The 16,022-nt window shown below is 57.6% G+C and overlaps 2 protein-coding genes across 5 annotated transcripts; one reads left to right on the forward strand and one right to left on the reverse strand.

Moving 5' to 3' along the window:
* The first annotated feature begins 1,372 nt into the window (after nucleotides 1-1,372).
* Nucleotides 1,373-7,260, forward strand: TMEM54 (transmembrane protein 54). Of its 2 annotated transcripts, XM_037827825.1 has the most exons (6): nucleotides 1,376-1,532; nucleotides 3,781-3,974; nucleotides 5,986-6,045; nucleotides 6,174-6,362; nucleotides 6,491-6,625; nucleotides 7,007-7,260. In XM_037827825.1, exons 1-6 carry the CDS (start codon nucleotides 1,517-1,519, stop codon nucleotides 7,079-7,081), a joined length of 669 nt encoding a protein of 222 aa, XP_037683753.1. In that variant the 5' UTR covers nucleotides 1,376-1,516; the 3' UTR covers nucleotides 7,082-7,260. The 2 variants fall into 2 exon arrangements, with proteins under 2 accessions (XP_037683754.1, XP_037683753.1); XM_037827826.1 differs by lacking the exon at nucleotides 5,986-6,045 and having other exon boundaries at nucleotides 1,373-1,532.
* Nucleotides 7,209-16,022, reverse strand: HPCA (hippocalcin). 3 transcript variants are annotated; one of them, XM_037827822.1, is made up of 4 exons: nucleotides 15,444-15,595; nucleotides 12,710-13,103; nucleotides 8,264-8,369; nucleotides 7,209-8,157 (listed from the first exon to the last, which is right to left on the reverse strand). In XM_037827822.1, exons 2-4 carry the CDS (start codon nucleotides 13,085-13,087, stop codon nucleotides 8,060-8,062), a joined length of 582 nt encoding a protein of 193 aa, XP_037683750.1. In that variant the 5' UTR covers nucleotides 13,088-13,103; nucleotides 15,444-15,595; the 3' UTR covers nucleotides 7,209-8,059. The 3 variants fall into 3 exon arrangements, with proteins under 3 accessions (XP_037683750.1, XP_037683751.1, XP_037683752.1); XM_037827823.1 differs by lacking the exon at nucleotides 15,444-15,595 and adding an exon at nucleotides 15,893-16,022 and having other exon boundaries at nucleotides 8,015-8,157; XM_037827824.1 differs by lacking the exon at nucleotides 15,444-15,595 and adding an exon at nucleotides 14,358-14,417 and having other exon boundaries at nucleotides 8,015-8,157.

Below are 16,022 nucleotides of genomic sequence, written 5' to 3' on the forward strand. Positions count from 1 at the left end.
CCCCCTCCACCTGCCAGGCTTTGTCCTCCTTCAGACAGCAGACAGCAGATGACAGGGAAGCACATCAGCTGAAGGGTGATCAGTCCGGCCTCACTGACTCTGCTGGTTCTCTGACACCCCAAGGGGTTCCCCCAATCCAGGGGGCTCCACAGTCCCGGCTCCAGATGGGGCTGCTCTCTTCTTCGGTGTTAATGTGCTTTCCAAACTCCAGAGGCCTTGTGCGCCCAACACAGAGCACACAGTGCCGTGCATTCAGGGACATTCTCCTGTGCCAGGCTCCGCTGAGCACCTGGAGACCATCAGGCCAGCCCCTGCTCTCCAGGCCACTGATGGAGAGGGAGCCGGGCACAGACTGTGAGCAGATGCCCTGGTCAGTGCCGCCAAGGCCCGGGGAGCCTGGGGAGGCTGCAGGTGCAGCCCTGCCAGGGCGGGAGTAGGGGGGGAGCGGGCCTTGGTGGGATGCAGGCTGACTCCACCAGCCAGTTGGTGGTCTTGGGCAAGTCGCCAACCTGTCTAAACACAAAGGGCAGGAACAGTACCTCCCTGGAAGGGATGCTGAGGACCAAACAAGGATGGGTACCGGGCTCAGTGCTGATAGGCAGGATTAGGAAAGCTCCTACTGTGAGCTCCTGCTGGTCTACCAGGCTTCTGTTCACAAACACACTTTTTCAAAGTGCTTTTTTATCCTGTATTTCAGCTTGTCCTTACCACGACTTTGGGGGACAGGAATTAACTTCCTGACTTTCCATCGAAGAAACAGAACCTCCACCCCGAGACTGAGAGAAGTGCCTTGCTTAGCGTGGAGGACCCAAGACTTACAGGCCAGGGCGCCGGTTTTGCCCAGTAAAAGAAAGGCCGGGGTGGGGGGGGGGTGGGGAGGGAGTGAAATATTCGCCTGAGGTCACATGGGGGTTCAAAGACCCTGGTCCCCGGTTCCCCGGAGGTCAGTGCTCTTTCACTGCTGACCCTCCCCATCATCTACAAAGAGCTGAATTCCATCGTTCCCCCGGGGCTGTTCTGCCCAGGTGCGCATCAGGTAGTACACATACAGCTAACACGCGCACAGGCTTCGCTGCATCGCACGTCCGCGCCGGGCGCCCGCGGCTCCTCGGAGCCTCAGTTTCCATCTGGAATGGGGGTGGCCCACGAGCGTGGGTGCGGGAGCCGCGCGGCCCCAGCCGGGAGCCCAGGCGCCGCGGGAGGGCGGGGCCAGCGCCGTGACTCAGCCGGGCGGGCCGAGAAGGGCTGCCCAGCCGGTCGGACCGGCCCGGGATGCAAACGAGCCGCCGGGGCCCTCCCGGGGCTGGGCCGGCCCGGGGGGTGACGGGAAGGGAGGCCGGCCCGGCGCCACCGAGCCCCGGGCTCGAGGCGGGCAGTGGGCGCGGCCGGGCTCTGCGGGGCGCGCGGGCGGCGGCCGGCGCTGCTGCGGCCGAGGATGGGAGCGGGGCCCGCGGGCGGCCCGCAGCCTCAGGAGCCCCGCTGAAGCCCGCCGGGGCGACCCCGCGCAGGAGCCGAGATGTGTCTGCGCTTCGGTGAGCGGTGGGGGGCCGGCGGGGGGCGGGCCCGGGAGGCCCCAGCCCATCGCAGATCCTCTGCAGGGCCCGAGCACGGTAGTGGGACCCCGGGTTCAGGCTGCCTTCTCTGCTTCCTAACTTACTGAGTGGGACGCGTCACTTTCCTCTCTGGACCTCTGTCCCCAGCAGGAAGACGGAAGGAGGAGGGCGGCTGGAACCTCTGCCCTCCCACCCCCACTTGTCTTTCTTGTGGAGGGGCAGGAATGTCCCTCAGGACCCCCGGGAGGGAGAGGAGACGCACGAGAGAGGCCCCCCACTCCACCGGGAAAGGGGAGCAGGGGGAGGGGGACAGCCAAAGGAACATCCAGTTCTCAGGGAGTTCTGAGCTAGAGGCTCCCTGCAGGGGTGGGGGGTGGGGGTGGCAGCTTCCCCAGCCTTGTAAAGGGCTCCTGCTTCCACACCCCCGACTCCCTCAGACTCCCAGGATGCTTGATGCTGCTCTTGGGCCACAGACAGCTCTGGGGAGTCCCCACTGTCCAGCCAGAGACCCAGAGAGCCTCAGTTTCCTCATCAGTAAAATGGGGACAGTAGCCACCACCTCCCAGGTGGGTTATTAGGATGAAGTTAGCTCCTAAATTCTTGTAAAGTGCGTAGCACAGTGTCGGCCACATGCCGAAGCGCTCCAGGAGTGGTAACTTAGAAACAAAAATATCAGAGCTACCCTGAGACTCTCTGTCCAGTGCTCCAAGCATGAACTCAAGCTGACACTGCCCCTCCTGTTTGACCTAAGTCTCTTTCCTGGGATGCTGTTGTCACGCCCAGCCCTGAGCCTGATGGTGTCTTGGCTGCCAGGTGGGTGGGTAGATGATGGGGTGAGGTGGGCCAGGCCACTGGGACAAGGCTGCCATGCCCCTTCCTGTTTGGCTAGCAGCTAATTTTTACGCCACTCAAGTTCCACAATGCCTGTCCAGCCCATCATCTGCTTTTTACTTCTCCTAGAGGGTCCTGTCTGGGATCTCAGAGACCAGCTAGATCACCCCCTCCCTGATTCACAGATCGGACATCTGGGGCCCAGAGAAGGGAGGAGGTGGTGGAAGGTCACACAGCGGGGTGGTGACTAAGTGGCTGCCAGCCCTCCCTGTTCCCTGGATTGCAACTTAGCACAGGGCCCCCCAACCCTCTCTGCCACAGATGGGGAAACTGAGGTCTAGGAAGGGACTCAAAATCAGGTCCCATAAGGCACAGCTAAAGGAAGGAGCTGTTCAGTGCTGGGGACCTGAGCCCAGTGTTCCAGTCTTACAGAGCTAGGGTGAGGGTGCTAAGGGGCAGGGCCAACATGGCATGTGTCCTCAAGGGGGAAGCCAGGACACATGGGGAAAATCCCTGAGAACAGATCTGGAATAGCCTGAGCTGCCCAAGGAGGAGTGCTCCCTGTTCCTGGGGCTGTGCTGAGAGACTTGCTCATGGGTCCTACTGTCCTTTAGCCCAAGCCTCCCTCCCACCATCTCCCACCCTGTCCCTGCACCAAGAGCTTGCCTTCCCCAGAACCTCCTGGGTATGCCTTTCTTTCATCTCCTCATGGGAACTCCCTCCTTTCTCCCATTGGGAGACAAACGTGGGAGAGGTTGTTCTTCCCATTTTATGGGGTGGGGAGGGGATGGAGTCTCATACTGAGTGACTTGCCCAGGGTTACCTGGCTCCAGGCAATTCAGTTTACAGCTGTGTTAAGTATTTACAGTGTGCAAGCTCCTGTCGACCAAACAGAAAAAAATCCACCAAACAGAATAAGATCCTATCCCTGCCCAATGGACTTTGGGCCTCTGAGAGCCTGAAGAGTGACTCTCAAGCTCCCTGTGTCACCCCCAGGGCCTGGCACAGAGCAGTGAGCATTTGTATAACCACCACAGGAATCAATCAGTCACTGAATGGGGAGCTTAGGGGTAGATCATGAAGTCAGAAGACCTGGGTTCAAATCTCTACTCTGCCACTAGCGATCTAGAGCAACAAGGCCTGCAGCCCTTTACTTAGCACCATTTGTGTGGTTTCTTGACCTTATTCCACATAATCCCCCTGAGGACTCTCCCAGGAAAGCAGCATGAATCCCTTTTATGGATAAGGAAACTGAGGCTCAGAGAAGACGAGTTTCTGTCCCCAAGTCATCCAGAAATAGGATTAGAACCCAGTATCCATCACTCCTGCCAGGGCCTCAGTTTCCTGCCCAGGAGGACAAGCCCCACCCAGGGCCCTGACACAGCTTCCCCCACAGGCAGCCTGAGTGTGGATGACTTCCGGAAGGTGCTGATGAAGACCGGGCTGGTGCTAGTGGTGCTGGGCCACGTGAGCTTCATCGCAGCCGCTCTGCTCCATGGCACTGTGCTGCGCTATGTGGCCGCTCCCCACGATGCTGTGACCCTGCAGTACTGTGTGGTCAACATCCTCTCTGTCACCTCTGCCATTGTGGTATGGCCAGGTGGCATTGGGAGGGGGTTGGTGAGAGGGGGCTGGAGTGGGCTTGGGAGGCCTTCAGTGAGTCCCTGCCCTGAGCCTGGGCTGTCAGAGGGACCCCTGCTCTGCCACTTACCACCTGGACAAGTCACTCGATTGCCTCAGCTTCCTCATCTAGAAAATGTGGGTGGTAACAGTATCCACCTCAGATGGTCCTGGTGAGTTGGTGAGTTTGGAACAAGATCAGCCACCCATAGTGCTTAGCACAGTGCCTGGTGCCTGGTTAGAACTCTCTGCCCTGAGCTGGGATTATTACTCCAGGAGAGAAATATACAGGGCTCCAGGAGACAGAAGGAAGGAACATTGGCTCAGCTTGGGAGAGTCCAGGAGGATTTCCCAGAGGTGGAGTCCCCTGAGCTGGGTATTGATGGATGTGCAGGAGTTCACAGATGGGTTGCAATTACCATAAGCCAGGTATGAGGCATGCTGGGGCTAGCAGGTAGTAGAGGAAGCCAGGGGACATTCCAAACCGAGAGAATGGCTCGTGCCAAGGTGTGGAGGTAGGAAAACTAATTTGGCAGGAGCTTAGCATTAGACTTGGCACATGGTAAGTGCTTGTGGTAGCCCTGATTACAACTGGGCGTCAGTACCTCTTTGATGAATACATAAGTGAAGGGGCCACATGCTCTCAAGTTTATGGAGCTCTTTCCCACCTGTCAGCAGAGGTGGCCACAGCCTTTGGAGAACACTGTGCATCAGCGTCTACTTCCATTCCCTCCCCCCTCATGGCTGAGGGGCTTGCTTCTGTCTTCCAGCCTCTTTCCTCCCCTGTAGCATGAAACTCAGACAGCAGGTAGCCTCAAGGTTTGGGTAAATGAGGATCCCAGGACCCAGCGAGTAGGAAAGCCTCAGTCCACAGGGCAGGGCTGTGCTGTGCAGATGTGTGCAGGGTCCTGTGGTTATTGTTTGCTCCTCTCACTGGCCTGTGAGGAAGGCAGGGAGGGTGGTCAGCTGAAGGTCAGGAGGGCCCCCTGGGCTGAGCTGGGCTGGAGCTGGACCACCTTGCTATGCCCGCACCTCAGTGACTTGCTGCTCCTAGCACCCGCTGACACAAAAGGGCTAAACCAGGATTTGAACCTGGTTGTATCCAACACGGAAGCCAGTGTCCTTTCCATGAGTCTGTCCTGGGGGCTTCCTGTGGTTGCACAGTGAATTAAGGGTATCGTACCACCTGCCCCCCGTATACCAGCCCATGCCTGGTACAGTGGGGAAGCACAGGGAAGAAGAATGGAGCCTGAAGGATTCATGGGGCAGCTGTTTGGCTAAACAGTGGGGTGGTCCTGCCCCCCTGGGACTGAGGGAGGCCAGGGGGGCCTGCAGAGAAAGGGCCTGAACAGGGACTAAAGGATATGGACAGGTAGTGAGGAGGAAGGAGTTCCTGGTGAGAGCTACTGCATAGGTAGCATCAGGGACAGGCTCTGTGTGGGTGGCCATACCCAGGGCAAGGAGGGAGGAGAATGGCCCACGGTGGGCTTGAAAAGCTGGTGTCACTGAGAGCCTGGAATAACTTCAAATACTTTGAATTCTACTCCATAAAGTGCCCCGATTTGTTTTAATATAACAATTTTGTTCCCTTTTCCTTGCCAGTTGCGTCACTTAGTTTCTTTCAAAATCTTTTCCATTCCAGGAGACATGTCACATGTCTCCTCTGGCTTAGCACACCCCCAGGCCTGCCCCTGTGGCCCTGGGGTACACAGACCCCTGTTGGAGAGACACAGCTGTAGGCAATGGGGAGTCATGGAAGGTTATAGGCAGGGAATGGTTGTGTTTTATAAACATCACTCCAGGGCTGCACCATGGGAAGCCAGTGCCTCGATGCAGATGGAGGTAATGAGGCCAAAGCTAAGCAGGGGGCTTGGGTTGGGGTATTGAGAGGGCCGAGTGGCACTGGAAGAATCTTTCTTGGAGTGTTGCCCTGAAACCCCTGCCCACAGGGGGTCAGTGCTGACCAGAGCCTCCCCCACAGGTTATCACCTCAGGCATTGCTGCCACGGTGTTGTCACGCTACCTCCCCAGCACCCCCCTGGTATGTGGTGCCTCCTGGGAAATGGGTGTGCGGTTGGGGTAGGAGCCTGGCCTGCTGGGAGGGGGGTAGGTATCCCTCAGGGGCCAGAGCTGCCTGACATCCATTGACCAGTGGCCTCCCCCATCCAGCGCTGGACAGTGTTCGGCTCAAGTGTGGTGTGTGCCCTCCTCTCGCTTACCTGTGCCCTCAGCCTTTTGGCCTCGATCGCTGTGACCTTTGCCACCCAGGGACGGGCACTGCTTTCTACCTGCACCTTTGGGAGCACTGAACTGCTGGCACTCGCACCTGACTGTCCCTTTGACCCCACCCGTATTTACGTGAGTACCTAGGCTGGGGGTGGGGGGACATACCTAGGTGCTGCTCGGGTTGGGTCGGAAGGATGCTTGGAGTCCCACCCTCCGTCCTTCCCCTCGATGGCCATCTCTGCTCCCTGTGCCTCCTGCAGAGCTCCAGCCTGTGCCTCTGGGGCATCTCGATGGCGTTCTGCTTGGCGGAGAGTGTGTTTGCTGTGCGTTCTGCCCATCTCACCCACCAGCTGCTGGAACTGAAGCCCTGGTGGGGGAAAAGCAGCCACCACACGGTAAGGCCTGCTCCACTTCCTTTGTCTCCTGGGGAGTCCAGGTGGGTCTGCCCCCCCTCCCCCATTCCTCTGTGCAGGGCCCCACCTTGAAAGCTGGAACAATAGTTTTCTCCTCTTTACCAAGAGGAGAGGCATGGAGGCTCCCAGCTAAGTCACACAGCTGACGCTTGACTCTCCCAAGGCCCAGCATGGCTCTTGAGGGAGGGGGAGGGTGTCTGGTTGAACTGGGAGCACCTCCGAGGTTATGCCTGGCTTTTGCACAGGGGTGGGGGGGATGATAGTGATGTCCCTTGGGCACAGGGATCCTCCCAGTCCCCACCCCCACCATTCCCTGCACTTCCTGGAGGAGGAGATCCAGATTGGCTTTCTGTGCCTCCCCAGATGCGAGAGAGCCCAGAACCCGCAGATGGCCCTGACCTGCTGAGCTGTACCAGCTCCGAGCCACTGACACTCTGAAGACGGATGCCACAGGGGCCCTGTGACCCGGTATTCACTGGATCCCTGGGGACGGCCAGAGAGGGCTCAATGGACACTTAGGGACTGGTGGTGCTTTCCAGTGCCCCCACCCAGCCACCCAGCCCACTGCACTGAAACGAGACTTTATTCCGAAGTTATTAAAAAGAACAGAGATGCTCCATGTGGATGCATGCGGGGTAGGGGGCACTCAGCCAGGGGCCCTATACTTCCTCCCCCCGGGGGCATGTGGGTGGGGCTCTGGGTGCATCTGCCCACGTGTGTGTGTGTGTGTGTGTGATGCAAAATACACAGAGGGATCCATGGGTCTGTGTGTAGCTGGCTCTACTCATCCAAGAACTTAAGGGGGGTTGGGGGATGAGGCATGGACCCCATGGCAGCGAGGCTGGAATCCGGGGAGGTTTTTCTTTTGCATCATGGCCTCCAGGCCAGCAAGAGCTGAGTGGGAAGGGCTCAGGGAGGGGCAGCTCCAGGAAGCTTCTTCCTCAACCCCCACACCCCTGAAATGTTTCCCTCACCTCCAAATCAAACGACAGGCTCCGCCCCTGAGCATGCGCCCCCCGCCCCCCAGGGTGGGACCCAGGGGCGGGGAGTCTGTCCTGTGGTTGGAGGAGGGAGGTCTGGCCTCCTGGCTGTGGGAGGGGAGGGAGGGAGGAGTGGCTGAAGTCCTGATATGAAGGTGGGGGGCTGACTGAGGGGAAGACCAGCCCAGAGCCTGTGTCTCAATCACTAGGGAGGGAGATATTGCCTCTTGCATAAGGGGGCGCCAACCGTCTGCTTGCTTGGGCCTTGGGGTAACCACAGGATTCCCTTCTCCGTACGTCCCCCACAGTGTAGACCCACCCCGGGGGGCCCCAGCCTGGCCCCCAGCCTGGCCCCGGGCAGACACGAGAGGAGGAGAAGCTGAGAGCCGGGAGGGGGCCGGTGAAGGCAGCATGGAGGGGGACTGGCTCCTCTCCCTCAGAACTGTGAGGCGCTGCTGGGGTCGCACTGCAGCAGGCGCACGATGGACGGGTCGCTTTTGGCCCCGCGGATGAACTCCTCCAGGGACAGCTTGCCTGCGGGGTGAGGGACGCAGTGAGCGGGAGCAGGCCGCAGAGCGAGGAGCGGGCAGGGCAGGGCAGGGGGGAGGGAGTGGCCCCCGTCCCCGCCCCTGCCCCTCACCGTCGTTGTTTGTGTCCATTTGGCGGAAGATTTTCTCCGTCCTCTTCTCCGGGGTTGACTCGTCCTCCGGCATCTTCATCACGGACGAAACCATCTTGTAAATGGCCTGGGGGGCGTGAGGGAACGGCAAGGAGTGAGAGGAGCCTGCCCGAGCCCCCAAACCCTCCCGGCCAAGATTCAAAAACGCCCCAGGCACTTCTTAATGTTTGCCGGGCCTCGCCTGGGTGGGGTGGCATGGGGGTCACTGAAGCTGGCGGAACTGTGGGACGCGGGAAGGAGGATCTGGGAAGGCTTCCCAGAAGAAGGGGCAAGTGGAGCGGGCCTTGACCGAGTTCCCTCGGAGGGCTGAGTAGGAGAGGACTGCCCGCAGAGGGAGTTGCATGATCAAAGGTATGGCAGCGTGAAATCTCCGAGTGGGCGCGGAGAAATTCGGAGTGGCTGAGTGCAAACAGTCAGGAGACACAGTGGAGGGGCTCAGATGGCGAAGGGCCCAGAACGCCGAGCTTAGGAGCTCGGGCCAGGCACCCCAGGTTCCTAGTAAGTCTCCGGTAAGAGCAGCTTTTTAGAAACACCGGACTCCGGGCGGCCCCTGGCGGGTGGCACTAGGCTGCAGCGCCGATTGTGGCCGGCAGGGGGCGCAGGGCCGGGCCGAGGTATGGAGAGCCCGTGGCGGCTGAACCCGAAGGAGACGGGAAATAACGTGCAAATGAATGCAGACGAGCATCTCTGTGGGGCGGGGACATCCTGGGTTCTGCTGGGCTTGAGTGTGGCAGCGGCCACCTCGCCGGCAGGAACTCCCGGGTCGACTCATCGAGGGCGCGGGAGTTTTTCTCCAAGTGTACACGGGGCGTCTGGGGCTCAGCCTTTGGGAGGGGAAGGGTCCCAGCGCCCCGGAACTCAAGGACCGGATCAGTAGCCTCGATCTCTCTGTCAGTTTTCACAACACCTCCTCCAACAAGCCTTCCTCCTTCTCCCATCCCACCCGCGGCCCCTGCCTCAGATCCGGCTTCAGCCTCCATGCTGCATGGACAAAGTGTCTTCCGGCCTCTTTCCCTCACTCTGCGCCCCCACGCTGCCTCCAAAAGCTCTTTTCAAACACAGATCTCCGCCGCCAGCTTCCCAGTCCAGCGGGCCGCCCCCTCGCTCAGCCGCTCAGCCTCTCGCAGGCCTCCCTCCAGGCGCAGCCAGCTCCTTCTGGATGCTCTCCCATGGTCCTTCTGCTGCCTCCCACTCCCCCTTGGGTCTCAGCTTACCTGGCGCTTTCTTGAGGAGGACTTGTCTGACCCAGGCTGGGGCAGAGTGTGGTTACACCAGCCGGAGCCTCCTGGCTTTGACTTTGGGGACACCTCTCCAGAGGCAATTATGGCTTTGTGTGATTGTTCATAGTCCCCACTATACAGGTGAGGACCATGACCATATCCCCAGAACCTAGCACAGTGTCTGGTACCTGGCATGACTCCCCTTTTTAAAAAGTTTCTTTCCTTTTTTTAAAAAGATTCCCCTTTTTAAAAGTTGGCACCTCCCACTGCCCTTACCAGGTCCAAAAGTACTGGGTCCTTTGACATTTAAGGCTATGACACCTGCTGACCCCTACCATCAGGCCTCCACTGGTGGGGAGATTCTGCTACAACCAGACTCCCCTGGGTCTTTCAGATTTCCCAGCTTTTACCACCTCTGCCTGGAATAATATTACTTGCTACCAATTATCAGGCACCTATTATGTGCCAGGTATTTTATATGCATAATCTCTAAACCTCCCAACAACCCTGCAAAGTAGGTATCATCATCTCCACTCAGAAAGGAGTTGATGGCAGAGATAAATTTTGAACCCCTTGCCTCTTAGCTGCTGGATAGATACTTGGGTAGTGTGGGGTGGTGGTGAACAGCAGGGCTTTGAAGTAAGATGGACCTGAAATAGCATCCTGGCTCTACTACTTCTTTGCTGTGTAGCCTTTGGACAAATAACTTAACCTCTCTGGGCCTCGGTTTTTTCATCTGTAAAATAGGAGTAATTATATCTCCCTCATTAGGATTGTCTAGAGGATTAAATGTGTGTAGAACAGTTGGAAGAGTGGCTGTCTAACCTAAGTGTCTGGTAAACAGCAGCTCATTCATCACATCCTCAGGACAGTCCTCAGTCCCCTGGGATCCCAGTTGCCAAGCTGGTCAGTATGGCCTGCATACTTGTCTCCCCACTAGAGTGGGATCCCCAAGAAGCTAAAACACAGCCTCTTCCCTCCCGGTGTGCCCACCACCTGGCACAGAGCTGGGTTCCAAGAAGGACTCTGACGGGGTCTGAGAGGACCATCCCCCTGTGACAGTTCCTCTCCTGGGCCTCCTAATTAGTTGCCTGTAATTGCTGCTCGCTCATTGTTTTACTGGAGCCAACCTGTAATTAATCAGTCACTAGGGTTTGCAGAACTCCGACTGCACTGGTCGTCCGGAGCTGCCAGGCCCCCTGCAGGAAGCCAGGGCTTAGACAGCAGAGGCCAGCCAGGAAGGGGTCCTAAGGATGCCCACAGAATGAGCTGACTTGACTGGTGCCTCCAGCAGGGCTGAGAGTTACCAGTACCCAGTAGTGTGACCACACTAACTGATAAAACATCAACATCCCTCCAGATTGGTTGGTATCCAGCTGCCTCTGCCCAATCCAAGAAATCCTCCACCACCCTGCCCACCCTGATCCTTCCACCAGGTCCCCCAGAGCTCCCCACTATCCAGCAACTGAAGAGTTCATGCCTGGTCCGTAGAAGTCAGTGCCAAGCACTAAACTTTTCTTCTACCTCTAGGCACAGGGAGGACCCTGCACCCCAAGGCAGCCCATTCTACTCTAGCTGAGGGAGCAGGCCCAGACCCTTAGCAAGAGGAGAAGCCAAAGTCAAGAGTCCAGTAGGGGCCACAGGAGCTGGAAGGTGAGTGCAGCCGTCTGAGCTGGGGGACCAGAAAGGAGAGGATTCAGAGAGGCAGAAGGAAAGGGTGCAAGAGCTTGTGCAGAGCTATGTGGCAGGACTTCGCTCAGGGCAATTTCAGGGATGTTGCAAAGGCCATTCGGGCTAGTGTACAGGAGAAAATAATGACTGACAATTGCTAACGTTTACGGAGTACTAATTATATGGCAGCCCTCTGCTAGAGTACCTATCCTGCTTTATCTGTAGAGAGCCTTGTGAAATAGGACTTAGCGTCCTCATTTTACAGGTGAAGAAACAGAGGCTCAGAAAAACAGCGGGCAAGAAACGTTTAGATTCATTAGGACCTGAGCCTGGACAGTCTCCTATGTGGGGCTGAGGGGATGGACACTCTGGAAGATTTTGAGATAAAGCTAACATGTGTCCCTCTTAAATTTGTTTTGAGAAAGGGCATCCATACCAGCTCCTTCAGTCTCCCCTTGAATTGCTATCATTGTCCCCCTTTTACAGGCAAGCAACTTAAGAGTTGAGGTTGACTCCAAAACTGGAAACTCGGCCTCCTGATTGGGAGTCCATGGCCCTTTCAAGAGGCCATCCTGAGCCTGACTCCAAATACGTGCTGTGTGATTTTGGGCAAGTCACTTCACCTCTCTGTGCCTCAGGACTGACTCCCCCAACTCTGGAAAATGGGGATAATTATCCCTTTTCATGGGCTTGTGGTAGAGATGCAATGACCTCATGGCTATAAGCACCTGTGTCCATACCAGACTCTCAGTGGGCCCTCAATCAATTAGTTTGGAGGTGGATCAGTTTCCAAGATGGAATGTGTCTGGTGGAGCCAGGCCCACTCACAGGCTGTGTGGCCTTGAGCACCTCTCTTGACATCTCTGAGCATCCCTTCCCTCCGAGTAAATAAGGATCATTAAAACCTAAATGGCCTGTACTCTGCAAAAAAGTCAAGCCATGAAAGACAAAGAAAGGCTGAGGAACTGTTCTATATTAAAGGGGACTAAAGAGGCATTGCAACTAAATGCAATGCAAGACCCTGGAGCAGGGCAAAAAAATGCTGTAAAGGACATTATTGAGACAAGTGGCAAAATTGGAATAAGGTCTGTAGAGTAGATAATAGCATTGTTTCTATGCTAAATGTCCTGACTTTGATAATTGTATTATGGGTTATATAAGAGAATGTCCTCATTCTTAGGAAATATATCCTGAAATATCCAGGGAAAAGGGTCATGTTTAGAACAACAAAACACACACATGTTTAGAACAACACATACACACACTCTTGCACACACAGTGATAAAGCAAACATGGCAAAATGTTAATTGGTGAATCTCCAAAAAGGCATATGGGAGTTTCCTGCAACTTTTCTTTAAATTGAAAATTATTTCCTAACCAGGAGTTTTAAAAATAGGGTCATAAGAGAAGCACCTGTCACCAGCTGCCCACAAGGACTGTTGAGAGGATAAAAAGGGGTGGTGGGTGGAAGATGCTGGGCTCTGTGCCCCGCATTCTCGGGGGCGCGGGGGCCTACCTGCACGATCTCGAGCATCTCCTCACGGCTGATGTAGCCGTTGCCGTCCAGGTCGTACATGCTGAAGGCCCACATGAGCTTCTGCTCCAGGCGGCCGCGCGAGGTCACACTCAGCGCGATGATGAACTCCCGGAAGTCGATGGTGCCATCGCTGTTGGTGTCGAAGGTGCGGAAGACGTGCTCGGCGAACTTGGAGGCATCGCCATAGGGGAAGAAGTTGGCGTAGATCTTCTTGAACTCGTCCACGTTGAGGATGCCCGTGGGGCAGTCCTTGAGGAAGCCCTTGTACCACTCCTGCAGCTCCAGCTCCGAGAACTCCGTGTTCTCCCGCAGGTCCTGCAGCATCTCCGGCCGCAGCTTGCTGTTCTGCTTGCCCATAGCCGCTGAGTCCCACCTGGTCCCCCGAGGGGCATCAAAGACAGAGAGGAGTAGTCAGGCCCTTCTGGCCCCTCGACAGCACTCCAGAAGGGCCTCCAGACACCTAGCCTCATGGTGGACCCAGAGAGGGAAAGGAACTGGCCCAAGGTCACACATTCTACCTCTGTGACATGCTCACCACGGTTTCCCCAGACCTTACACCTCTCCAGGAAACAGACCTGGAAGGGGAGAAAGGGAAGGAGGCTCACTTTTACTGAGGTCCTACTAAGTGCCAGACACTGAGCCTTAACAAGGACATATCATTTAACCCTCACAAGGGGAAGCATGGGGGTTAGCCCCATTTTACAGGCCGGCTCAGAGAGGTGAGGTGACCTGCCTCAGGTCGCACAGCCATAGATTGACAGGCTTGCTTCCCAGAGTTGCCCTTGAAGGTGCAGAAGGACCTTCTGATCCTCCTACTGCCCTCTCGTTGCCTCATCTGCATCTGGTCACCATAACATATGCCTACAGCCCATGACACTGCCCTGTCCTCCACATGAGTGCCTGGCAAGAGGCAGCACAGCCATTAGCCCAGGCTCTGGAGCCAGACCACTGGGTTTGAACTCCAGCTCTGCCTCTTACTTGCTGTGACCTTGAGCAAATTCCTTAAACTCTGTCTGCCTCCTCTGTAAAATGGGGATAATAACTACCTACCTCATAGGCTTGTTGTGGGGATTAAATTAGATAATACATGTGAAGCAGTTGCAACAGTGCCTGGGACATATAAGTGCTGTATCGAGTGTTAAATAAATGAAAATGATTTGCATGTACCCAGATGTCACAAAACTCACAACAATACGCAAACAAATGCATCCTGACACGGAGCATGTTACATGGCTCACCAAACCCACACACTGGGTCCCATGCCATTCACATACTAGCCCGCACCCACCCATGGGTCACCATGCCTCTACACGCAACAGTCCTCTGCTCCACAACTCGCACACACCAACACACAGCACCACGCACACCTCCCGTACCCTGTGCAGCAAAGCACACCAGCCCACAACCCCACATGGCTCACACATGCCATCACACGCCAACTCACATGCCGACACCTCTCACATGGCCAGCTGCACGTGGGACCCTCAGGCACCCTTGCCATCTTTTGCTCTTCTCCCAGGGGTGCTGCCAGGTCCCAGGAGAGGATGCCACAGCCCTTCCTAGACCTCCTGGGAGCCCCTCTGCCTGGGAGGACTTTAACCTGCTCACCCCACCCCCCAAGACTTACCTTTCATTTAGTCAAGAAAAGTCCCCTCATACCAGGAGGTTAGAGAGTGGAGGGCTGAGGAGAAGGGAATGGAGAGGAGACAGCCAAGCAGGGATGTGGGTGTGTGTGCAGGTGAAGGAAGCAACCCCCCTGCTCCCCGCCCAGGCCTTGGGGCTGTGCATGAAACAGGGCGAGGGGGTTCCTTGTGTTGCATGTGCATGAAGCTCCATGCATGTGTGGCTAGGTGTGTGTGTGAGTGTGTGTGCCCCTGTGTGCATGTGTGTCCGTGGCCTCTGCATTGTATGTGTATCTCTGTGTGTCTCAGTCCTTATCTATGCATTACATGTGCATGTGACCAGGTAAACACCCATGACAGTGTGAGGGGGATGTGCATGTGTGGCCATATGGGGACACATATGTGTCTTCAGCAGTGTGTGTATTTCTGTAAGTTGGTGCCCCTCCCTTTCTAGATCAGCCCCTTCTGCCCCAGGCTGAGAACCAAGCCTGTGGGAGGGGACCGAGGAAATGCGTGGGGCTGGGGCAGGGAAATGTGTCCCTTACTCCCCTCCTCAAGGTCCAAGGAACTGGGTCACTGGGTGGAGAGATGCCCCGGACAGGAGGGAACCTCCGATGGCCCTCTCCTCCCAGCCACCTTCAGAGTTACCCACTCCCTCAGGTGGGAGACTTGGAAACGAGGGTGACAGAAGACAACTGTACCCAGCAAAGATGTCCATCCCACAAATGGGTGGGACCCCACAGCTCGACTTGAGAAACCCACCCTGAGGACCCTCTCCAGACCTCCTCTCAGCTCTCTAGCTGAGCCCCCGCCCCAATCCGAAATTTCAGCGCTCGAGGGCGCCTGGCGGGTTGGCCCCTCCTGGAGGGGGCGCTCCGGGGCGACCGAAAGGCGACTCCTCGGGGCTGGCCACTCGGCGCTCAAGACCCTAGAGAGCGCCGCGAGCTCCCCGGGGGCGCCCCGGCTCCCTGCGTCCCCGGAGGGAGGGTTCCCGGGAGCAGCGAGGCTGGGGAACACTGGACGTGGCCCCCTCCCTCCGGGATTCCCCCTCCCTGCGGCCCCCAGCCGGGGCCGGAGAGGCCCCCACTCACCCGGCGACGCAGAGACACCGACTGCGCAGGGAAGGCGGCGCTGCTGCGGCGCGCGGCGGCAGAGGCGGCCGGAGGGGCGGGCGGGCGAGGGGGGGGAGGGATTGCGAGGGAGACGCCCAGAAGCGTTCGCCGGAGCCCCTCCCCAAGGGGGGGTCCCCATTCCTCCCGGTTCCCTCCAGGCCTGGGCGGGGGGTGGCGGGGGTTAAGGGGCGTGCGGTGTGCGAGGCTCCGCCCCCACTCCAGCCAGGGAGCGAGGAGGGGGCGTTCTTACTTCCCCGGCCCCCCTCTCGTGGGAGCACCCTGCGAGGGGAGGAAGACAGAGGCCCCCATTTCTTCAGCATCTCACATCGAGTAACCCGAATGGAGGAGGTGGGGTCAGTGACAAGACACCTCTCCCTAGCCGGGGACAGCCCTCGGCCGCTGCCCTCCCCTTCCTCCCGCACCCCTACCTGGGCGCGGAGCCGCACGTCGCTCCGAGGGCGGAATCCAGCTCCCGGGCTGCTGGATAGGCACCCTCCCTGCCCCCGCGCCCCAACTCCGGAGCTACCTGAGCTGGGGGCTCTTCGGGGGAGGAGGCGC

Source organism: Choloepus didactylus, chromosome 2 (genome assembly GCF_015220235.1).
Source record: "Choloepus didactylus isolate mChoDid1 chromosome 2, mChoDid1.pri, whole genome shotgun sequence".
Classification (NCBI taxonomy): domain Eukaryota; kingdom Metazoa; phylum Chordata; class Mammalia; order Pilosa; family Megalonychidae; genus Choloepus; species Choloepus didactylus.

Coding starts and splice junctions, on each gene's coding strand:
- HPCA (XM_037827822.1), bottom strand. CDS start 13,087: ATGGGCAAGCAGAACAGCAAGCTGCGGCCGGAGATGCTGCAGGACCTG. Junction 8,370..12,709: donor AGATGCTCGAGATCGTGCAG/GTAGGCCCCCGC, acceptor CACGCCCCCCAG/GCCATTTACAAGATGGTTTC. Junction 8,158..8,263: donor AATGGACACAAACAACGACG/GTGAGGGGCAGG, acceptor CTCACCCCGCAG/GCAAGCTGTCCCTGGAGGAG.
- TMEM54 (XM_037827825.1), top strand. Junction 3,975..5,985: donor CTGTCACCTCTGCCATTGTG/GTATGGCCAGGT, acceptor CCTCCCCCACAG/GTTATCACCTCAGGCATTGC. Junction 6,363..6,490: donor TTGACCCCACCCGTATTTAC/GTGAGTACCTAG, acceptor TGCCTCCTGCAG/AGCTCCAGCCTGTGCCTCTG.